Source organism: Salmo salar, chromosome ssa29 (genome assembly GCF_905237065.1).
Source record: "Salmo salar chromosome ssa29, Ssal_v3.1, whole genome shotgun sequence".
Classification (NCBI taxonomy): Eukaryota; Metazoa; Chordata; class Actinopteri; order Salmoniformes; family Salmonidae; genus Salmo; species Salmo salar.
The window spans coordinates 18,448,573-18,473,551 of NC_059470.1; the positions used below are offsets into that span (position 1 = coordinate 18,448,573).

At 43.3% G+C, this 24,979-nt stretch overlaps 1 protein-coding gene across 1 annotated transcript in view; it reads right to left on the reverse strand.

The window, feature by feature from the left end:
• lancl2 (LanC lantibiotic synthetase component C-like 2 (bacterial)) overlaps positions 1–24,979 on the reverse strand; it is a 66,398-nt gene that overhangs the window by 4,976 nt on the left and 36,443 nt on the right. Inside the window, 4 exon segments of the mRNA NM_001139970.1 lie at positions 1,039–1,111; positions 1,734–1,910; positions 3,379–3,561; positions 13,627–13,773. Coding sequence (NP_001133442.1) covers positions 1,039–1,111; positions 1,734–1,910; positions 3,379–3,561; positions 13,627–13,773 — 580 coding nt within the window.

Sequence of the window (24,979 nt, forward strand, 5' to 3'; positions counted from 1 at the left end):
CTCCTCTCTTATCTCCCTCTTTTACTACACTGAATGAGGGATGAGTCTAGTGGTGGAAAAAGTACACAATTGTCATACTTGAATAAAAGTAAAAAGTTAAAGTATATGTAATAAATCAAATTCCTTATATTAAGCAAACCAGATGGCACGATTTTATTTAATTTTTAAATGTACCGACACAGAGGGCCACACTCCAACACTCAGACTCACGCCCTTCTCCCGCTCTCCCTCTCTGGCGCCAGGCTGCCCTTCATTACGCACACCTGTCACCATCATTACGCGCAGCTGCGCATTATTGTACTCACCTGGACTCCATTATCTTGTTCATTACCCCCTCTATATCTGTGTGCTCCTCCGTTTATTCCCTGTGTCAGCATTGATGTCGGTATTGTTCCCCTGTCCAAACGCTGTTCCTGTTCTGTTTCATGTCCGTTGTTTAATTAAAATGTTCACTCCCTGTACCTGCTTCTTGTCTCCAGCGTCGGTCCTTACAGAATGCTGACACCACTAAAAGAAGCAGCAGGGAGTTTTGGTTTTTATTTTTGGTTGGTGATGTCGGGTCCGAGTGCCGTCGCCGATGGAACCAGGGGTGCCTCAGCTAGCTAGTGGGGCTTCCACACTTTAGCTAGCTCGAGAGGTCTTCTTTCCTTGGTGGGCTCGGCAGGCGCCAACCCCACGTCATGCTTCAGCCGGTCCAACAGTCTTGAAGCAGTTCCCACATATGCTGAGCACTTGTTGGCTGTTTAACACTTTTTTGGTTACTACATGATTCCATATGTGTTATTTCATAGTTTTGATGTCTTCGCTATTATTCTACAATGTAGAACATAGTAAAAATAAAGAAAAACCCTTGAATGAGTACGTGTGTCCAAACTTTTGACTGGTACTGTACATATGTAAAGCAAATTCAGTCTGCATTTTCTCTTAAATTACAGAGTGGTTATTACATTGATTGAATGGGAAGACGAGAAGGTAGGAAAATGTCACGTATTTTGAGGATGTTTCTGTCTGCTTAAGGGGTTTAAACAAAAGTTTCACCTTCAAACAGAGAGTACGGTCTGTCTGGGATTCTGCAGCCGTGGGTTCCGTAGTCCAGACACCACTCAGCAAACTGGGAAGAAATGAGGACCAGTGAGATTACCGGAACATAGGGTTGAACATGAAAGACAATAGACTATACTGTATGTTACCATAATTGGATAAATGAATGAATAAGTAAATATGTGAACCATGCATGCAGTAATTCTAAAATCCTGAGGATCGGATAAACGAATGCACAAATGAATTGATCAAAATGTAATGACAAAGTCATTCACCGACAACCGGATTTCACGCCGAGACAATACATATCGACGCAAGCAAGCGACAACACAGACATAACACCATAACATAGGCTATATTATAAAACCAAGAAAGCTGGAAAGCAATGAATGAAATCCGACTGAATGACTCATCATATACTGATTATTTGTCAGTAAGAAGAATGGCCTTCAATATTGGCCAACGGTACAATACATGTCACGATAAAGACTTTTGTGTCACAGAGTGTAGTCGTGTCTTTAGCAGGCTTGTTTAGGGCAGGCTGCCTACGCTGTACTGCATGTGTGGGCGAATCCTTCCTTCCCATCTCATTCAAACAGAGGAAGAAGATCTGAAGGAGGACAACACTGCTGGAGCAACCAGGAGCTCCACAGCCCCTCATCACACACACACACTGCAGTGTGTTGTGTTACCTTGCAGGCGCGGTAGAGGTACTTCTTCTCCTGGGTGAGCTGGTAGAGGGTGAGGAAGGAGTAGGCGTTGCCCGCCGTGCCGTGACAGATACCGTAACCTTTCCTCAGCAGGCCTCTCTGCCAGATCACCTCCCCACACTCCACAGCATCCTTCAGGTACTTCTCATCCTTAAACACCTGGAGGGAGGGAGGAAAGGGGAGACATGACATTAGACTCATGGCCAATCCCAAACACCATCTGAAATCCAACCCCCAACTTCCCACACACACACACACACACACACGTGTGGGGATCAGAAAGGATTTGATGTAAGAAACATGGTATTAGAGTACTTTCATCTTGCCCTGCTATTTAGAAATCTGTAATGTTCTTCATGTACACCTAATCAATTGCCCTTACATTACATAGTGAGACTGAAATAGCCAAAGATACAGTATCAAATCAATTACCTGTATTTCATGAAGCCCATTTTACCTCATCATTTGTAACAGTGCTTTACAGATACCAAGCCTAAAACTGCAAAGAGAAAGCAATGCAGATGCACATTGGCTAGGAAAAACTCCCTAGAAGGCAGGAACCTGAATACAGGTGATACGCACATTGTATTCCTTCATGAAGTTAATGGACCAAAGAGACATGAAATGACCCTGCACTGTGTGTGTGTGTGTGTGTGTGTGTGTGTGTGTGTGTGTGTGTGTGTGTGTGTGTGTGTGTGCGCGTGCGCACCCCCCTGAACGTGAGTGTGTGTATTCATGCCACACTACAACTGATGAAATGCATGTTGTTTGTCAAGAGATGAAGCGTTTATCCGGGGAAATCTCCTCTACTCAGACAACACATGCTCAAAATGCTCACCACATGATCTCCATTCCTTCTTTCGCTCCTTCTATTAGTCATTTCAAAGGGAGAGAGTGTGCGTTTTCAGACCTGCTGTGAGAGTCTTGAAAGAGGCCATGCTGAGCACAGCAGAAAAACAGCCCATTACTCAATAAGACCTCTTGAAATTGACTGCGGTATTAAACCAGCGGACTAGCATGTCAAACCTGGGATGTAGTGCTTGTTTAAATTCAGTCGGTAATCAAAATGTGACACCGGGGCCCATAGTGATCCTAGTGCTGATCTGGGATCAGGCCTCCACTGTCCGTATAATATCATGTATCCTACTGTGAGACGCTTTGTGAAAAGGGGCCTTGGTCCTACAGTGCACCTGATATCCACTAGGTGTCACTGTGGGTTGTGTATTTCTCCTAGGCGACGAGCCACGGCGCCGGAGCATTGAGATGCAGCAGGAGCTGTTAAGTTCGTTACCTCCAGCTATAGATTTAATTCTCTTTCCTGGGTGATTCCATGCAATTATTTGAGAGTGGCAGAGCTGGAGGCATTAGAGGAGAGGGCCTGGTTCACTGCTATCTCTCAGTCCTCTGTATGGGAGAGTAGCTGAGTGCTATAATGGAACTCATGGGGTTAGTTAACGTGATATTGATATTAGGAAAACAAACGAGCCCTAATATCGTGAGAGTGTATTAATGAGGTTTAGAGAGCTGTGCTAGAGAGGAGAGAGAGAGTGGTGTTGAGTGTTTCTATCCAAAATCCTTTCAGATCTACTTGAAGAGACATTACTATCGTGCGGTGTGTGTCCCTCACCTTGTGTGCCATGATGAGCATGTGCACCACTCCTGGCGCCCCGTGGCACCAGTGCACCAGCCGGTCCGTCTCGTTGCTTAGCGACGACGGGTAGTTCCCAGAGCGGAACTTTTTGTGGCGGACGTAGTCCACACTGGGCCGCACCAATTCAGATAGGACTTCCTGGTTCACCTTAGCACTGGGCTGAGAGAGTGCGAGCAAGGGAGAGAGACAGAGAAAGAAAAAAGACCAAGAGAACGAGATAGGGGGAGAGAGGAAAAAAAAGAGGGAATAAAAGAGAGAGAGAACGAGAGAGAGATAATGAAAGAGAGAGAGAGAGAGAAAGGGAGAGACCGAGAGAGAGAGAGGAGAGGAGAGGGGAGAGAAGTATAGGTACCAAGTAAATAAAATCCATATCCACATCCTTTGTAGAAATATCATGGTAACAATATGGAGGCACAGGGCCTCCCGGGTGGCGCAGTGGCCTAAGGCACTGCATCGCAGTGCTATCTGTGCCACCAGAGATTCTGGGTTCGAGCCCAGGCTCTGTCGCAGTCGGCCGCGACCGGGAGGCCCACGGGGCTACGCACAATTGGCCAAGCCTCGTCTTGGTTAGGGGGGGGTTTGGCCGGCAGGGATATCCTTGTCTCATCGCGCACTAGCGACTCCTGTGGCAGGCCAGGCGCAGTGCACGCTGACCAGGTCGCCAGGTGTACAGTGTTTCCTCCGACACATTAGTGTGGCTGGCTTCCGGGTTGGATGTGCATTGTGTCAAGAAGCAGTGCGGCTTGGCTTGGTTGAGTTGTGTTTCGAAGGACGCATGGCTCTCGACCTTCGCCTCTCCCGAGTCCGTACGGGAGTTGCAGCGATTAGACAAGACTGTAACTACTACCAATTGGATACCAATAACAATATGGAGGCACAAGTTCAGGGGACATGAAGACAGGTGGTGTAACTATTGTGGAATACTGACATCTGATAACACAGTATGCTGAAATCTGATGATATGCATATCACAATCATCCTTCTCACAATGAACAATTAATACACAACATATCACCTGGTCTGAAACATCCCAGGCGGTACACTTCAGCTTTACATGCAGCAGGTTAGTCAGATGTTACACTTATGAGAGAACGTCAGGCATTTTAAAGTGCGGGCCATTTTAACTGGGTTTCATTAAGAGACTAACTAAACTTAGAAGAATCGAGTCAAATCAAATAGAAATCCCAGACTCAACAGTCATTATCCCAAATAACACTCAGCAGTGTTGAATATGCACTTGATGGTTTTTACTGCACAGAGAGAGATGAATTAGAGGCAAGTGTCAGAGAGAATTTATGACAAGGAAAATCTTTTGATTTGGCTCGAGAGAAAGAAAAGAAAAACCATGCTGAGAAACATGGCCTACGGGAGAGAAGACTGCTGTTAGATAATAATACAGCCAGAGACAGGGAGGAAGGGAGCTGTTGGATATGAATACTGTCAGAGAGGAGGAGAGGAGGAAGGAAGGAGAAGAAAAAGGAGAAGACTGCTGTTAAAGAATATTACAGCCAGAAAGAGAGAAAGAGGATGGAGAGAACTGCTGTTATAGAATATTACAGCCAGAAAGAGAGGAAGAGGAGGGAGAGAACTGCTATTAAAGAATATTACAGCCAGAAAGAGAGGAAGAGGAGAGAGAGAACTGCTGTTATAGAATATTACAGCCAGAAAGAGAGAACTGCTGTTATAGAATATTACAGCCAGAAAGAGAGGAAGAGGAGAGAGAGAACTGCTGTTATAGAATATTACAGCCAGAAAGAGAGGAAGAGGAGAGAGAGAACTGCTGTTATAGAATATTACAGCCAGAAAGAGAGGAAGAGGAGAGAGAGAACTGCTGTTATAGAATATTACAGCCAGAAAGAGAGAACTGCTGTTATAGAATATTACAAAAGAGAGGAAGAGGAGGGAGAGAACTGCTATTAAAGAATATTACAGCCAGAAAGAGGAGGGAGAGAACTGCTGTTATAGAATATTACAGCCAGAAAGAGAGAACTGCTGTTATAGAATATTACAGCCAGAAAGAGAGAACTGCTGTTATAGAATATTACAGCCAGAAAGAGAGAACTGCTGTTATAGAATATTACAGCCAGAAAGAGAGAACTGCTGTTATAGAATATTACAGCCAGAAAGAGAGAACTGCTGTTATAGAATATTACAGCCAGAAAGAGAGAAAGAGGAGAGAGAGAACTGCTGTTATAGAATATTACAGCCAGAAAGAGAGAACTGCTGTTATAGAATATTACAGCCAGAAAGAGAGGACTGCTGTTGTAGAATATTACAGCCAGAAAGAGAGAACTGCTGTTATAGAATATTACAGCCAGAAAGAGAGAACTGCTGTTATAGAATATTACAGCCAGAAAGAGAGGACTGCTGTTATAGAATATTACAGCCAGAAAGAGAGAACTGCTGTTATAGAATATTACAGCCAGAAAGAGAGAACTGCTGTTATAGAATATTACAGCCAGAAAGAGAGAACTGCTGTTATAGAATATTACAGCCAGAAAGAGAGGACTGCTGTTATAGAATATTACAGCCAGAAAGAGAGGACTGCTGTTATAGAATATTACAGCCAGAAAGAGAGGACTGCTGTTATAGAATATTACAGCCAGAAAGAGAGAACTGCTGTTATAGAATATTACAGCCAGAAAGAGAGAAAGAGGAGGGAGAGAACTGCTGTTATAGAATATTACAGCCAGAAAGAGAGGACTGCTGTTGTAGAATATTACAGCCAGAAAGAGAGGACTGCTGTTGTAGAATATTACAGCCAGAAAGAGAGGAAGAGGAGGGAGAGAACTGCTGTTAAAGAATATTACAGCCAGAAAGAGAGAACTGCTGTTATAGAATATTACAGCCAGAAAGAGAGAACTGCTGTTATAGAATATTACAGCCAGAAAGAGAGGACTGCTGTTATAGAATATTACAGCCAGAAAGAGAGAACTGCTGTTATAGAATATTACAGCCAGAAAGAGAGAAAGAGGAGGGAGAGAACTGCTGTTATAGAATATTACAGCCAGAAAGAGAGGACTGCTGTTGTAGAATATTACAGCCAGAAAGAGAGGAAGAGGAGGGAGAGAACTGCTGTTAAAGAATATTACAGCCAGAAAGAGAGGAAGAGGAGGGAGAGAACTGCTGTTAAAGAATATTACAGCCAGAAAGAGAGGAAGAGGAGGGAGAGAACTGCTGTTATAGAATATTACAGCCAGAAAGAGAGGAAGAGGAGGGAGAGAACTGCTGTTAAAGAATATTACAGCCAGAAAGAGAGGAAGAGAACTGCTGTTAAAGAATATTACAGCCAGAAAGAGAGGAAGAGAACTGCTGTTATAGAATATTACAGCCAGAAAGAGAGAAAGAGGAGGGAGAGAACTGCTGTTAAAGAATATTACAGCCAGAAAGAGAGAAAGAGGATGGAGAGAACTGCTGTTAAAGAATATTACAGCCAGAAAGAGAGAACTGCTGTTAAAGAATATTACAGCCAGAAAGAGAGGAAGAGGAGGGAGAGAACTGCTGTTATAGAATATTACAGCCAGAAAGAGAGGAAGAGGAGGGAGAGAACTGCTGTTATAGAATATTACAGCCAGAAAGAGAGGAAGAGGAGAGAGAGAACTGCTGTTATAGAATATTACAGCCAGAAAGAGAGGAAGAGGAGGGAGAGAACTGCTGTTAAAGAATATTACAGCCAGAAAGAGAGGAAGAGGAGGGAGAGAACTGCTGTTATAGAATATTACAGCCAGAAAGAGAGGAAGAGGAGGGAGAGAACTGCTGTTAAAGAATATTACAGCCAGAAAGAGAGGAAGAGAACTGCTGTTAAAGAATATTACAGCCAGAAAGAGAGGAAGAGAACTGCTGTTATAGAATATTACAGCCAGAAAGAGAGAAAGAGGGAGAGAACTGCTGTTAAAGAATATTACAGCCAGAAAGAGAGAAAGAGGATGGAGAGAACTGCTGTTATAGAATATTACAGCCAGAAAGAGAGGACTGCTGTTGTAGAATATTACAGCCAGAAAGAGAGGAAGAGGAGGGAGAGAACTGCTGTTAAAGAATATTACAGCCAGAAAGAGAGGAAGAGGAGAGAGAGAACTGCTGTTATAGAATATTACAGCCAGAAAGAGAGGAAGAGGAGAGAGAGAACTGCTGTTATAGAATATTACAGCCAGAAAGAGAGGAAGAGGAGAGAGAGAACTGCTGTTATAGAATATTACAGCCAGAAAGAGAGGAAGAGGAGAGAGAGAACTGCTGTTATAGAATATTACAGCCAGAAAGAGAGGAAGAGGAGAGAGAGAACTGCTGTTATAGAATATTACAGCCAGAAAGAGAGAACTGCTGTTATAGAATATTACAGCCAGAAAGAGAGAACTGCTGTTATAGAATATTACAGCCAGAAAGAGAGGACTGCTGTTATAGAATATTACAGCCAGAAAGAGAGAACTGCTGTTATAGAATATTACAGCCAGAAAGAGAGAACTGCTGTTATAGAATATTACAGCCAGAAAGAGAGAACTGCTGTTATAGAATATTACAGCCAGAAAGAGAGAACTGCTGTTATAGAATATTACAGCCAGAAAGAGAGAACTGCTGTTATAGAATATTACAGCCAGAAAGAGAGAACTGCTGTTATAGAATATTACAGCCAGAAAGAGAGAACTGCTGTTATAGAATATTACAGCCAGAAAGAGAGAACTGCTGTTATAGAATATTACAGCCAGAAAGAGAGAACTGCTGTTATAGAATATTACAGCCAGAAAGAGAGAACTGCTGTTATAGAATATTACAGCCAGAAAGAGAGAACTGCTGTTATAGAATATTACAGCCAGAAAGAGAGAACTGCTGTTATAGAATATTACAGCCAGAAAGAGAGGACTGCTGTTATAGAATATTACAGCCAGAAAGAGAGGAAGAGGAGGGAGAGAACTGCTGTTAAAGAATATTACAGCCAGAAAGAGAGGAAGAGAACTGCTGTTAAAGAATATTACAGCCAGAAAGAGAGGAAGAGAACTGCTGTTATAGAATATTACAGCCAGAAAGAGAGAAAGAGGAGAGAGAGAACTGCTGTTATAGAATATTACAGCCAGAAAGAGAGGAAGAGGAGGGAGAGAACTGCTGTTATAGAATATTACAGCCAGAAAGAGAGAAAGAGGAGAGAGAGAACTGCTGTTGTAGAATATTACAGCCAGAAAGAGAGGAAGAGGAGGGAGAGAACTGCTGTTATAGAATATTACAGCCAGAAAGAGAGGACTGCTGTTGTAGAATATTACAGCCAGAAAGAGAGGAAGAGGAGGGAGAGAACTGCTGTTAAAGAATATTACAGCCAGAAAGAGAGGAAGAGGAGAGAGAGAACTGCTGTTATAGAATATTACAGCCAGAAAGAGAGGACTGCTGTTATAGAATATTACAGCCAGAAAGAGAGAACTGCTGTTATAGAATATTACAGCCAGAAAGAGAGGACTGCTGTTATAGAATATTACAGCCAGAAAGAGAGAACTGCTGTTATAGAATATTACAGCCAGAAAGAGAGAACTGCTGTTATAGAATATTACAGCCAGAAAGAGAGAACTGCTGTTATAGAATATTACAGCCAGAAAGAGAGAACTGCTGTTATAGAATATTACAGCCAGAAAGAGAGAACTGCTGTTATAGAATATTACAGCCAGAAAGAGAGAACTGCTGTTATAGAATATTACAGCCAGAAAGAGAGAACTGCTGTTATAGAATATTACAGCCAGAAAGAGAGAACTGCTGTTATAGAATATTACAGCCAGAAAGAGAGGACTGCTGTTATAGAATATTACAGCCAGAAAGAGAGAACTGCTGTTATAGAATATTACAGCCAGAAAGAGAGGACTGCTGTTATAGAATATTACAGCCAGAAAGAGAGAACTGCTGTTATAGAATATTACAGCCAGAAAGAGAGGACTGCTGTTATAGAATATTACAGCCAGAAAGAGAGGACTGCTGTTATAGAATATTACAGCCAGAAAGAGAGGACTGCTGTTATAGAATATTACAGCCAGAAAGAGAGGACTGCTGTTATAGAATATTACAGCCAGAAAGAGAGGAAGAGGATGGAGAGAACTGCTGTTATAGAATATTACAGCCAGAAAGAGAGGAAGAGGAGAGAGAGAACTGCTGTTAAAGAATATTACAGCCAGAAAGAGAGGAAGAGAACTGCTGTTATAGAATATTACAGCCAGAAAGAGAGGAAGAGGAGGGAGAGAACTGCTGTTATAGAATATTACAGCCAGAAAGAGAGGAAGAGGAGAGAGAGAACTGCTGTTATAGAATATTACAGCCAGAAAGAGAGGAAGAGGAGGGAGAGAACTGCTGTTAAAGAATATTACAGACAGAAAGAGAGAAAGAGGAGGGAGAGAACTGCTGTTAAAGAATATTACAGCCAGAAAGAGAGGAAGAGGAGGGAGAGAACTGCTGTTATAGAATATTACAGCCAGAAAGAGAGGAAGAGGAGGGAGAGAAGTGCAGTTATAGAATATTACAGCCAGAAAGAGAGAACTGCTGTTAAAGAATATTACAGCCAGAAAGAGAGGAAGAGGAGGGAGAGAACTGCTGTTAAAGAATATTACAGCCAGAAAGAGAAAGAGGAGGGAGAGAACTGCTGTTATAGAATATTACAGCGAGGGAGATCAGACAGAATGGAGAGAGCGTCTGTAAGACATTATTAGACAGAAAGGAAAGGAGGAAAAAGGATGAAGCAGGAGAGAGGGAGGAGAGAGAGCTACTGTTATTAATCGGAGGGAAGAGGAGAGAAAGAAAGGAAGGATGGATGAGTGGAAGATGGGTGTGTGTGTGTGTTCTGAGTATAGGTGTGTAGCAGAGCATGTCCACGTGCGTCACAATGACGCACCGCACTTATACACACGTGCTCACACACATGCACGCACACACACTGCATTGCTCTAACACAGGGAACATAATGCATATACACAATCTATTTACTCAAAGCAGCTGGGTACACACGCGCGCACAGTAGTGGTTATCATCGGACAGAAAAGGGAATCAAGTTGTATCCATTGATAACTGTGTGCCCTGAGAGTGAGTTGGCAAAAACATTTTGAATTGTAGCCTTTTAGAGTGAGAAACACAGGCCTAAATGGAGGTAGTCCAACAGCTTGGGGATTACTAAATAATTGATTTCCTGTTGGGTTCGGTCCAGGCCGCTATCGGGGACATTTGCTGGGCAGCGTTCTCGCGGGGCCTGGTACGCCAATGCCAGATTGGAGTTGTTACAAGGCAAAATCTATATGAGCTTTCAGTTGTGCAACAGGGGACAACAATGCATCACAGGTAGTGGCAGAGATGCTCTGGTCCCTCGTTCACATATGAGGGCGGGGGGGGGGGGGGGTTATTAGCAGCACCTTCAACACACCCCTACTTCTCACGGTTATGCTTTCACATTTCTAAGAGTGATCGATAGATAGATAGATGGAAACAAACTTTCATAAGTTCCAAATAAGACGTGTCCAAGTTTGGATTGGGAGCCCCTTGTAAATGCTCGGGGGAGAAATACTCACACGAACGAACGCACAAACGGGCGTACTAGTGTACACACACACACACACACACACACCTTTGTAATTTAGCAGACACTCTTATCGAGCGACTCACAGTTAGATGCATTGATCTTAAGGTAGCGAAGAGAGACAACCGCAGTCATAGTAAGCCAATATCTTCCTCATTAAGTACCTATCAGCAAAGTCAGTGCTAGTACACACTGTACACACACAATTCCCAGGCCTGTGGTTGTTTACATGCGTTTCCTAGTTTGGCTGGTGGCAGTCCTTCCTCTGTTCATGTTTTAATGAGGGTCGTGTGGGTCTCAAATATTTGCAAAGCTGTAAATGCCTACGGTGTGTGTGTGCCACAGCCCTATAGAGTTTGAAAGGGGGAAGAGGTGGGGGTGCAGAGCCCTGTGGCTCCAGTCATCGGGAGCATTTCAATAGTCTAACGTGGCTTCCTCTCCTCGCTTCCTTCCCTTGTACTGGTAGTTGAAAGCAAGACGGCAGGTCCGTTGCGTGTTAATGATTACCTATGGCTCAGTTGGTAGAGCGTGACCCTTGCAACTTGGATTGCCATCCATATGTAAAATGTATGCACATGACTGTACGTGGCGTTGGATAAAAGGGTCTGCTAAATGCCATATATTATAGACCTAAAAAAGGTCCCCAGTGCAACCTGGGAACTGGTTGTGGGCGGCATCATTACTCCCAATCACCGCTCCTCCCAAGGGACAGATGATGCATGGCCAGCCAATCCCAAGAGAGGAGAGGAGGAGAGGCATGCTGATCGTGCCAGCACTACAGGAGGATCATCGAAACATTTCTAAAAGAGAAGCACATGCCCCAGCACAGATAGAACGCTGACTACTCTCCACTGGGGATCAAAGATAAGCTACTTTCCTCCACTTTGGCCTTTAAAAACTCAGAGGCAGATTACATATCCAACACATGGTCCCATGGCCTCTGACAGCCTCTGGAAGCCTCCAATACTAATGGGTGAAGATAGGGATTAGGACTAGCTAGCCTCCATATGTGGCTGGTCTCATAATGGAATCTTCTATGGTGGCTTGTAAGCCCTCATTGACTTACTTTTTGTCATAGACACCATTGAGTTACATGGATGTTTTATTTACTGGTTGTGTAATTTACATTGTAAATACACAGTAATTAGGCTATTTTGTATATATATTCATTGTACAACTGAGTAATGATATTCTAGTTACCAAATAGCTGCAGAGAAACTAGATAAAAAGTCAGGCTAATGTAAAGGGTTCCCTTAACCTACATATAGTTACTCTGCATGTGCAGAGCCGTGGTGTAGTGGTAACACCTACATTATATACTCAGAGTGCACAAAACATTAGGAACGCTTTCCTAATATTGACTTGCACCCTATTTGGCCCTCAGAACAGCCTTAATTCTTCGGGGCTTGGACTCTACAAGGTGTCGAAAGCGTTTCTCAGGGATGCTGGCCCATGTTAACTCCAATGCTTCCCACAGTTGTGTCAAGTTGGCTGGATGTACTTTGGGTGGTGGACCATTCTTGATACACACGGGAAACTGTTGAGCGTGAGAAACCCAGCAGCGTTGCAGTTCTTGACACACTCAAACAGGTGCGCCTGGCACCTACTACCAAACCCTGTTCAAAGGCACTTACATATTTTGTCTTGCTCATTCACCCTCTGAATGGCACAGATACACAATCCATGTCTCAATTGTCTCAAGGCTTAAAAATCTTTCTTTAACCCATCTCCTCACTTTCATCTACACTGATTGAAGTGGATTTAACAGGCGACATCAATAAGGGATCATAGCTTTCACCTGGATTCACCTGGTCAGTCTATGTCATGGAAAGCAAAGGTGTTCCTAATGTTTTGTGCACATATAACAAAATCTTGTGCGGAAATATATTTTTTAAATCCATCATAAAGCTTCTCCTCCCACACTAATTTAACTAATGAGGCACATCAGTTTTACAAGCACCATGGGGAAACAAAACAACTCACAAATGATTTTAAATAGGTTATTTATCCCTAAAATATAAAAATGTATCGAGGTACACCCGCACCTGCCATAAAATCCAAGAACACTGATCATTAAAAAAGCATATTAATCCATATAAAAAGCGAATTAATCCATATTCATTCACCGTGGTAATGGGAGCGTAGGAGGTTGATGCCACTCAAGGATCTCATTATGGGATGTTGTTTGGATCCTGAATAATTTATCTTATTTTATTTCCTGTGATCAATGATTAATCAACTCAGGTGAGGGCTAATCCATCTCCTGGGTGAATTTAGATTACACATCATGATCATAAACAGCCTCTCGCTGAAGCAAAACATGGATATAAGCCAACCAGGAACCAGCGATTTTAGCATGAGTCCCAAATTCCCGGGAGATACTGTGAAAACCTGCAGACTCACGGATAGGGAAATGGGGATACCTAGTCAGTTGTACAACTGAACGCATTCAACTGAAATGTGTCTTCCGCATTTCGGAGCATCAGAATGAAAAGATCTGATATCGGATTAGGAGCAACTCCCTTAAGGAAAAGCGGTAAATAAATGATATATTATTAGAAACATGGCCAAAGAGACTTACTATAGTGCTTTGTATGCTATACTGTAATATGCATTAATGAGACAGCAGTCAAATCTACGCACTGATCAATATCACATACTAAAGATAATGTTTAAAGATAATGTGTTCAACTCACCTGCATCAGCATATAGTAGATGCCCGCCAGGCCATGGGCAGCGCCAACGTACTGCTTCTTGTGCCACTCGTAGAGCAGTGGGCACTTCTCCGCCTTCTTCTCCTCTTTGGCCATGTTCTTCCCCGACTCCAAGATGGCCGTCACAACCTGCAAAGACACCAACAGGAAGTTAGCCTCCCTCCCGTCTGTTTCAATAGGTTTGGAAGAGATACTGTATATGCATGCGAGACCCTGTCCGAAGAAACTAACTACCGTAACTAACAAACAGCAAAGTTCAACGGGTCAATTCTCATTTGCATTCCTGTCAGTTGAATTGAACACGACAGTTTCTCCATGGGAGTGCAATTAAACCCCTGAATTGATTGATATCTCCAAGAGAGAGACGGAGAGACAGAATGAAAATGTGATTTGACAGATCTCTGCTGATGCTGCTCCCTCTACCTTGCCGTTAGTATGCAGACTAGAGGTTGAGAAAGAAAGAGAGTGCGTATGTCTGAACACACGTGTGCACGCGTTATTGGTATGCACTAGTACCCGTTGAGAGGCAGATTGAACAGACCTGCCTGTCCCTGGTGTTTACACACACACACACACACACACACACACACACACACGTCCAGGAAGTCTAAACTCTGTACAGGAGACTGTCTGTAGAGCACTTTAAAATCACTCCCTCTCTCACATTCTGGGCTGAGGACACACACACACACATCCTGGGCTGAAGCCCTCTCCCCCCACAGCCAGACACCTAATGCCAGCACCCCCCTATCCACATCGATGGGACCGCAGCGGAGAAGGTGGAAAGCTTTAAGTTCCTCGGCGAACACATCACTGACAAACTGAAATGGTCCACCCACACAGACAGTGTGGTGAAGAAGGAGCAACAGCGCCTCTTCAACCTCAGGAGGCTGAAGAAATTTGGCTTGGCCCCTAAAACCCACAAACTTTTACAGATGCACAATTGAGAGCATCCTGTCGGGCTGTATCACCGCCTGGTACGGCAACTGCACCGCCCGCAACCACAGGGTTCTCCAGAGGGTAGTGCGGTCTGCACAACGCATCATCGGGGGCAAACTACCTGCCCTCCAGAACACCTACACCACCAGCTGTCACAGGAAGGCCAAAAAGATCGTCAAGGGCATCAGCCACCCGAGCCATTGTCTGTTCACCCCGCTATCATCCAGAAGGCGAGGTCAGTACAGGTGCATCAAAGCTGGGACAGAGAGACTGAAAAACAGCTTCTATCTCAAGGCCATCAGACTGTTAAATAGCCATCCGTAGCACCTTAGAGGCTGCTGCCATATATACATAGACTTGAAATCCCTGGTCACTTTAATAATGGAACACTAGTCACTTTAATAATGTTTACATATTTTGCATTACTCATCTCATATGTATATACTGTATCTTAGTCTATGCTGCTCCGACATTGCTCGATGAAATATTTATATATTCTTAATTCCATTCCTTAACTTTAGATTTGTGTGTATTGTTGTGAAATTGTTAGATATTACTTGTAAGATATTACCTCACTGTTGGAGCTAGAAACACAAGAATTTCTCTACACCCGCTATAACATGTGTTAAACATGTGTATGTGACCAATAAAATGTGATTTATACTTCATACTGATCAGGGTGGGGATTTCACGATGATGACTAATGATTGTCGAGCAGATAAAAAAGACACGGCTTTGCATAATAACTGATTCATATCATTCTAGGTTTTATGAACATGCAGCTGCAGTATTTCAGCACTTTACTGACAGGGGGGGGGAAATGGTTTAATACACCGTCTCATTTTGGAGGGGTTCTGTAAAAAGGTAGAATAAAAGGTAGCCTGGCATTTACACAAGCATGTTAAAATGCTTTCCCCACACACACACACACACACACATCAAATCGTACTTGTCACAATCGTCTGAATACAACTGGTAGACTTAAAATACAAGAGATATAAAAAAAATACACAAGAAGAGATTTATATATATATATATATATATATACACACACATATATATATATATACATACATATATATATACACACATATATATATACACACACACATATACACATATATATACACACATACACATATATATACACACATACACATATATATACACACATACATATACACACACATACATACAGGGAACACCAGTACCAGATCAATGTGCAGAGGTACGAGGTATTTGAGGTAGATACTATATGTACATAAAGGCAGGGTAAAGTGACCAGGCATCAGGACAGATAATAATTAGAGAAAAAAATAAAGAACAGAGCAGGAAATTAGTGTAAAAGTGTGTGTGTGTAATGTGTATGTATGTGTGTTGTGTCGTTCTGCATGTGTGTGTGGGTTTTGTGTGGGAGTGTCAATGTAGTGTGTTTGAGTGAGTAATGGTTTGTATGTATATATATATATATGTATGTATGTATGTATGTATGTATGTATGCATACATAGTAGACTATATATATATATATATATATGTATATATATATATATATAGTCTAGTGAGTGTGCATAGGGTCAGTCCAAGACAGAGTCAGTGCAGGTAGTTTAGGTATCATTAATTGACTATTTAGCAGTCTGGCTATTTAGCAGTTTTATGGCTTGGGGGTAGAAGCTGTCTCGGAGCCTGTTGGTCCAAGAGCCGATGCTCTGGTACCGTTTGCCGGATGGTAGCAGAGTGAACAGTCTACGGCTTGAGTGGCTGGAGTCTGGCAATTTTTCGGGCCTTCTGACACCGCCTGATATAGCGGTCCTGGATGGCAGGGAGCTGGGTTGTCGTGATGTACTAGGCTGTCCACACCACCCTCTGTAGCGCTTTGCGTCCAAGGGCGGTGCATTTGCCACACCAAGCGGTGATGCAGCCAGTCAAGATGCTCTCGATGGTGCAGCTGTATAACTTTTTGAGGATCCGAGGGCCCATGCCAAATCTTTTCAGCCTCCTGGGGGGAAAGAGGCACAACTGTGCAGGTGTGTGGACCATGTTAGGTCCTTAGTGATGTGGACGCCAGGGAACTTGAAGCTCTCGATCCGCTCCACAACAGCCCCTTTGACATGGATGGGGGTGTGTGCTCCCCTCTTTCTCCTATAGTCCACGATCAGCTCCGTGGTCTTACTGATGTTGAGGGAGAGGTTGTTGTCCTGGCACCACACTTAAGTCTCTGACGTCCTCCCTGTAAGCTGACTCATCTCAGTCTGATCAGGCCTACCACCATCGCGTCGTCAGCAAACTTGATGGTGTTGGAGTCGTGCATGGCCACGCAGTCGTGAGTGAACAGGGAGTACAGGAGGGGACTAAGTACACACCCCTGAGGAGCCCCCGTGTTGAGGGTCAGCGTGGCAGAGGTGATGTTGCCTACACTCACCACCTGGGGCCGGCCCTCAGGAAATCCAGGATCCAGTTGCAGAGGGAGGGGTTTGGTCCTAGGGTCCCTAGCTTGGTGATGAGCTTGGAGGGGACTATGGTGTTAAACGCTGAGCTGTAGTCTATGAACAGCATTCTCAGTTATTGTCCAGGTGGGAAAGGGCAGTGTGAAGTCCAATTGCGATTGCGTCATCTGTGGATCTGTTGAGGCAGTATGCAAATTGGAGTGGGTCTAGGATGGTGTTGATGTGTGCCATGACCAGCCTTTCAAAGCACTTCATAATTACAGATGTGAGTGCTACAGGGGGATAGTCATTTAGGCAGGTTACCATGGATGTCTTGGGAACAGGGACAATAGTGGTCAACTTGAAACCTGTTGGAATTACAGACTGGGACAAGGATAGATTTAAAATGTCTGTGAAGACACTTGCCAGCTGGTCTGCACATGCTTTGAGAAAGTGCCCTGGTATTCAATGTGGCCTTGTGGTTGTAAACCTGTTCAAATGTTTTGCTCACATGGGCCCAGAGAGCGAGATCACAGTCATATGGAAAAACAGGGGCTTTCACGCAAGGTACAGTGTTATATTCCTCGAAGCGAGCATAAAATGCATTTAACTCGTTTGAGAGTTCTGCGTCGCTGGGCAACTCATGCCTGGGTTTTCCTTTGTAATCAGTTATCGTCCTGGAGCCCTGCCATATACGACAAGCATATGCCGCCGGTGTAATAGGATTCCACCTCCTATATTGTCTTTTTGCATGTTTGATGTCTCGGAGGTCATAGCGAGCTTTCTTGTATGCGTCCATGTTCGTGTCCCATTCCTTGTAAGCAGCCTTTGGTCCAGCGGGGATATTCCCTGTTTTTGGTTTGGATACGTTCTTATAGTCACTGTGGTGACAACATTGTCTATGCATGTATTGATGAAGCCAATGACTCGGGGTAAACTCCTCAATGCTATTGAATTAATCCCGGAGCATATCCCAGTCTGTACTAGCAAAACAGCCTTGTAGCCTCGCTTCTGCTTCATCCGACCACTTCCGTATTGAGCGCATCACTGGTGCGTCCTGTTTGAGATCTTGTTTGTAAGCAGGAAACAGAAGAACGGAGTCCTGGTCAGATTTGCCGAAGGGAGGATGAGGGAGGGCCTTGTGTGCTTTTCTCTTGGTAGAATAAAAATGTTGTAGAGTTTCTGCTCCCTTAATGGCGCAGGAGACGTGTTGGTGGAAGTGAGGTAGGATGGTTTTAAGTCTCCCCGCATTAAAGTCTCCACCCACCGGAAATGCTGCCTCTGGGTGAGCATAAAGTTCATTGGGTGCTAGTGTGGTGTAGGCTTGGGGCAGGATGTAGACAGCTGTGATAATTACGGATGAGAACTCTTGGTAGATAAAAGGGTCTGCAGCATACCATGAGGTATTCTATATCAGGAGTGCAAACGCTCAAGATTTCCTTCACACTTGAAGCAGCACACCAGTTGCTATTTATGACAGAGAGAAGAAAAGAAAAAAAACACTCCACCTCCTTTAGACTTCTCCAAAGCCGCTGTACGATCTTGACACTGCATGGAGAATCCACCAAATAGTATGTGCATAGCGTCATCATCCAGCCGCGTTTCAGTAAGACATAATATTGCAGCTTTTCAAATCTCTTGACTCTCGAACAAAGCTCATCCATCTTCTTCGCGAGTGACTGGACACACACCCACCTCCTCTACACACACACAGCAGAATGACAGACAAGTGCACCCCCCCACCACCACTCTTATTCAAATGAGGTTCTGTCTTCTTTTGAAAGGAGAAAACGGGTGTGATATGGATTTCCATTAAGTGAACTGGAGCTGTTGGCCAGGGAGCTGCTGAGCTATGGATAAGCTGCTGTATAGATCTGTTTCTATAGAGGGAGGGAGGGATGTGCTGAGGGAGCACTGTGATGGCAGTATGGCTCTATGGGAGTGCAGAGCCTTATAAAATCTGTGTTGCGGAAAACCCGGATGGCGTCACGGAATCCAGACATTAAAACGGAATTCAACTATATATATATATATATATAAAAGAAATCAACTAACACTGCTAACCAAACAACGGTCTCTGGCTCGTGCCCAGTTGAATTTAAGGGTAAATACACCCAGACCTCAAAAGTGGTCTCCTGATGTGGTTTAACCATTGTGGACAAGCATTGTTGTTCTCCAATAAAAAAAATATTTTCAGAGCGAAAACCTGAAGAAAACAGAAACCTGGAAAAACAAAACGAAGGGCATTGGGGAAAAACGGAATCAGGCAACAACAAAAAAAACTGATATTATAGGGCCTAGGAGTGAGCAAGTGTGTGTGTGTGCGTGCGCACGCTCGTCGTAAATCCACCTCGTCATAAAGGGAAGGGTTGCTGCAGTACTCTCTCTCTCCCGACTCCCTCCCTTCCTCCCGCATAGTCATATCCCTGGAGACGGTGAACTGGGGGCTGCACAGGGGGAAACTGCAGACTCAGGGCCATTTCTGCTCTGTGGCAACCACACTCAGCGCTCTGATCTCCCCCTAGGTCCCCTGGGAAGGGCTGTGTCAGTGAGGCAGGAGAGAGGCAGGCAGGGCAGGGCTACACTGGAGAGGAGGGACCGATAGCTCAATGGTCCTCACTAACCAAACTTAAAAAAGACAGAACTTCTAATAGGGTATCACACTGACCAGCAAATAGCTATGGATATAATATAGCTCCAGCACCATCAGAGATTGTTCCATCAACGTAGAACAGTAGGAATAGATCTGTTCAGGTCTGTCTCAAGAATGACCAGAGAGACAAGTGCTGTGCAATCACAGGTTCCTAGAGCCACAATCATGGCATTACTGTCAACCATAGTCTCCCAAGCAACCTCCATTCATTACCATCCAGTCTCCCAACCAACCTCCATTCAGTACCAATCTTAATGTGTTGTGAAAAGTATTATGAAATGTAATGTCATATTTTAAACTGTATATAACAGTCTTAATGTTGCTAAACCCCAGATATAGTAGCTGCTGCCGTGGGAGCAGCTAATGGGGATCCTTCATATATAAAAACCTTATAGTCTCAACCAACCTCCATTCAATACCAGCTTTTCTCTGGAGGCCAGGAAGGAGCTGGTACGATGTACATTACTGGCGGTTTAAGATTTTAGTGATGATATATATATATATATATATATAAATAAAAATACACACACACACAGTTGAAGGAGGAAGTTTGAATACACCTTAGCCAAATGCATTTAAACTCCGTTTTTCACAATTCCTGACATTTAATCCTAGTAAAAATGTCCCATCTTAGGTCAGTTAGGATCACCACTTTATTTTAAGAATGTGAAATGTCAGAATAATAGCAGAGAGAATGATTTATTTCAGCTGTTATTAATTTCATCACATTTCTAGTGGGTCAGAAGTTCACATATACTCAATTAGTATTTGGTAGCATTGCCTTTTAATTGTTTAACTTGGGTCAAACGTGTCGGGTTGCCTTCCACAAGCTTCCCACAATAAGTTGGGTGAATTTTGGCCCATTCCTCCTGACAGAGCTGGTGTAACTGAGTCAGGTTTGTAGGCTTCCTTGCTCGCACACGCTTTTTCAGTTCTGCCCATGTAACCGATGTGAAATGGCTAGTTAGTTAGCGGTGGTGCGCACTAATAGCGTTTCAATCAGTGACGTCACTCGCTCTGAGACTTGAAGTAGGGTTTCCCCTTGCGTTGCAAGGGCCGCGGCTTTTGTGGCGCGATGGGTAACGATGCTTCGTGGGGTGTCAGTTGTTGATGTGTGCAAGGGTCCCTGGTTCGAGCCCAGGTTGGGGCGAAGAGAGGGACGGAACCTACACTGTTACACCCACAAATGTTCTATACAATTGAGGTCAGGGCTTTGTGATGGCCACTCCAATACCTTGACTTTGTTGTCCTTAAGCCATTTTGCCACAACTTTGGAAGTATGCTTGGGGGTCATTGTCCATTTAGAAGACCCATTTGCGACCAAGCTTTAACTTCCTGACTGATGTCTTGAGATGTTGCTTCAATATATCTGCATAATATTCCTACCTCACGATGCCATCTATTTTGTTAAGTACACCAGTCCCTCCTGCAGCAAAGCACCCCCACAACATGATGCTGCCACCCCCGTGCTTCACGGTTGGGATGGTGTTCTTCAGCTTGCAAGCGCCCCCCTTTTTCCTCCAAACATAACGATGGTCATTACGGCCAAACAGCTCTATTTTTGTTTCATCAGACCAGAGGACATTTCTCCAAAGAGTACACTCTTTGTCCCCATGTGCAGTTGCAAACTGTAGTCTGGCTTTTTTATGGCGGTTTTGGAGCAGGGCCTCTTCCCTACCGAGTGGCCTTTCAGGTAATGTCGATACAGGACTCATTTTACTGTGGATATAGATACTTTTGTACCCGTTTCCTCCAGCATCTTCACAATGTCCGTTGCTGTTGTTCTGGGATTGATTTGCACTTTTCGCACCAAAGTACGTTCATTTCTAGGAGACAGAACGCGTCTCCTTCTTGAGCAGTATGATGGCTGTGTGGTCCCATGGTGTTTATACTTGCGTACCATTGTTTGTACAGCTGAACGTGGTACCTTCAGGCGTTTGGAAATTGCTCTCAAGGATGAACCAGACTTGTGGAGGTCTACAATGTTTTCTGAGGTCTTGGCTGATTTCTTCTGATTTTCCCATGATGTCAAGCAAAGAGGCACTGAGTTTGAAGGTAGGCCTTGAAATACATCCACAGGTACACCTCCAATTGACTCAAATGTTGTCAATTAGCCTATCAGAAGCTTCTAAAGCCATGACATCATTTTCTGGAATTTTCCAAGCAGTTTAAAGGCACAGTCAACATTAGTTTATGCAAACTTCTGACCCACTGGAATTGTGACACAGTGAATTATAAGTTAAATAATCTGTCTGTAAACAATTGTTGGAAAATGTATTTGTGTCATGCACAAAGTAAATGCCCTAACCGACTTGCCAAACTATAGTTTGTGGAGCGTTTGAAAAACGAGTTTTAATGACTCCAACCTAAGTGTATGTAAACTTCCGACTTCAACTGTATATATAAAGGCCTCAACCACTACCCTGGGAGCACTTGATTTAGTATATCATGCGGCCCGCAGGTTCATTACCAATCAAAAACATCTAACACATCATTGTGATCTCTACAGCGCCGTTGGCTGGTCGTCATTGACCTTGCGTAGGCTTACAACACCGGTATACACTGATTTATAAGGCCATATGGGGTAAAATAACACTTTCTCTGTTCTTTTTTTTAGTCAGGTCGGTAAATAAATATCAACTACGGTCCCATTCTCATTTGCTTTTAACAGTACCAAGAATTAGAACAGGTCATGGTAGAAATAGTTTTAGTTACTCAGCTCCGTGGTCCTGGAATTCTCTCCTGAACATTTAAAAATGTAATGATCTAGTCACGTTGGTGGAGTTTAAACACTTGATTGATGTAAATACCATAGAGTGTAATTGTCTTTGGGACAGCTTTTTTTTTGTCGTGACATTTGTGTGTTTTTTTTTTTAATGTAATTGTTGTTTGTGTGTCTATAGTTTTGATTAGTGTATGTAAGTTGTTTTGTCTGAAACTTTGTTCCACCCGCTGCTACTGGAGCAGGTCTCTCTTGAAAAAGAGATGTTATCTCAACAAGAAGAAAAACAGTATAAATAAAGGTAAAACAAATGTATTTCTCAACCAACCTCTATTCAATACCAACCTTAAAGTCCCTCAACCAATCTCCATTAAATACCAACCTTAAAGTCCCTCAACCAATCTCCATTAAATACCAACCTTAAAGTCCCTCAACCAATCTCCATTAAATACCAACCTTAAAGTCCCTCAACCAATCTCCATCCATTCACAACATTGTAACTCCTCTCCAAACCCCTCGTCTCTAAAACACACAACACATTCATTCACAGGGCCTCATTCATAAGCCATCAAATCGTTTCACCCACAGGGAAGGCTATGTAATTTAGTGTGAATTAATTTGTTTATAGAACTAATTAAATCACAGCCTAGCACATCAAACAAATGCCGCAGCTGTTTGGGAAGACGTCACAGGGAAAAATTGTTGTGACTAGATTGACACACCGCTCTAGGCTATGTGGTCTGAGAGATAGGAGCTGTGTCTGTCTGCGTCTTCATCTCGTGTTGCTGTACAGCTATGGCAAAATGGGATTAGTTAAGTAAGCTCTCGTTTGGCTAGAGGCAAAAAGTGAAGGCAAAAAAACAGAGCAGAACATTTTGGAATAGAGATAGAGAGGGGGTGGTAGGTGTGCGTGCGTGCGTGCGTGCGTGGACGTGTGTGTGACTCATGAACATATCAAGCGTGTCTCTTCTTTCTAAGACGGGGTGGCGCCTTGGAAGCAAAGGAACTTTTCCACCTTTTCCCCCCTCATTCTGATGTTTTTCCAAAATGAATGTCACAAGAGTAGGTGTAAGGCAATGTGCAAAATAAAACGAACATTTGAAAAACACAAATGCTGCTCTCTTTCCCTGTAAGCTCAGACTACCTCGCCACAAAGCTGTCAACTGCAGAATGAAATGAAGGAATGTTCAAACACAAGAAAAGGAGAGCGAAAACAACAAGAGGGAACTGGAAACATGTCGAGAACAGCCAGTCAGCAGATTGTATATTTGTCCTTTCATTCTGCAGAAGAAAACCCATCTCACAACTGAAACAGAATCAGCAGATCATTCATTTTACACAAAGCACCATAAATTGAATGTAAAAAATTTAAACAAATTTAAAAGTGAAACAAGTTGTATTAACCCACCAAAAGAGCAGCTATCAAAGTCACAGTTTTGTAACCCATGAAGGGTGTGTGTCTGTGTATAAAACACACATTCTCCTTGACAGGCACCTCATCTAACCCTATGATGCTGTGATGAATTGCAGGGCTGTGACTGCCCAAAAACATAAAATACAAATATTAAAACTAAATTCGTGACAACTTTATTCCTATATTTGTCCTAATAATATACCTGTCCGATCGTGGCCCCAGAAATGTGCAGGCCATTTGTCAACGGTGTACTGTAGCATTGCTTAGTTGGTATGCTGGAGATGACAGGTGCGGTAGTGAATAAATTCACTCTCCCAGTTGTGTTCTGCAGTGGCGATTCAGCTACTATACTGTATTTATAGGGCTGGAGGCAATCCATCATCATTTGGAAGATGCAAGGAAACCAACAGTATGACAGAGGACAGGGATGGGATGAGTGTGACTGTGTGCATGTGTGCATGCAAGTGCAAGAAATCCACATAACATGTGCAAAACTGTGCGATAAATAACGATAGAACAAAAAAATATAGATACCTGCTTCAGCTCATGCACAAGGGTGGAGGTTCTGAAATGGCTCTCTGTGGGTTACAGTGCACTAACTGGTGCATTGATATACAGTATGTGGAGGCACTAGGGCTGTCCCCTGCTGCAGCTACAACCACAGAACATCAGTGTTTATCGCGCTGTCCGTTTTGCTGAAGCTGTAACATAATTACAGCCATTTCTGACTGAAAAGTTGTGTTGCCAAAATCCCTCATTTGTTTAGGGAAAATATTCCTTATTCCCTCAACCTTTACTCTCTTTACGTGACAAATGTATGCATTGCATGCATGTAACCAATAGTGTCTGACCTATAGCATAGTAATTACATCAATAAATTGGTTATAACAAACTACGAACACGAGACAGCAAAATGGATGCAGAGGACGTGACATATAAACTGGAAATGGGGGAATGTTTACTGTTTAAGGTAAAGGGAATGTCAGATGTGTGGAATAAATTGGACTAGTTGTGGAAAATACTGGAGATCAAGAAAAAGAAGGTAAGGAGCAAGCGCTGCATGCATATTATGTGTACCAAACAGGTGCTGTTAGATTACAATTCCATTTTTTCTGAACGTTTGGAACAATGTACTCAACACTAAATTATAAGCATACCAGAGTCTGTTGTAATTCTACATATA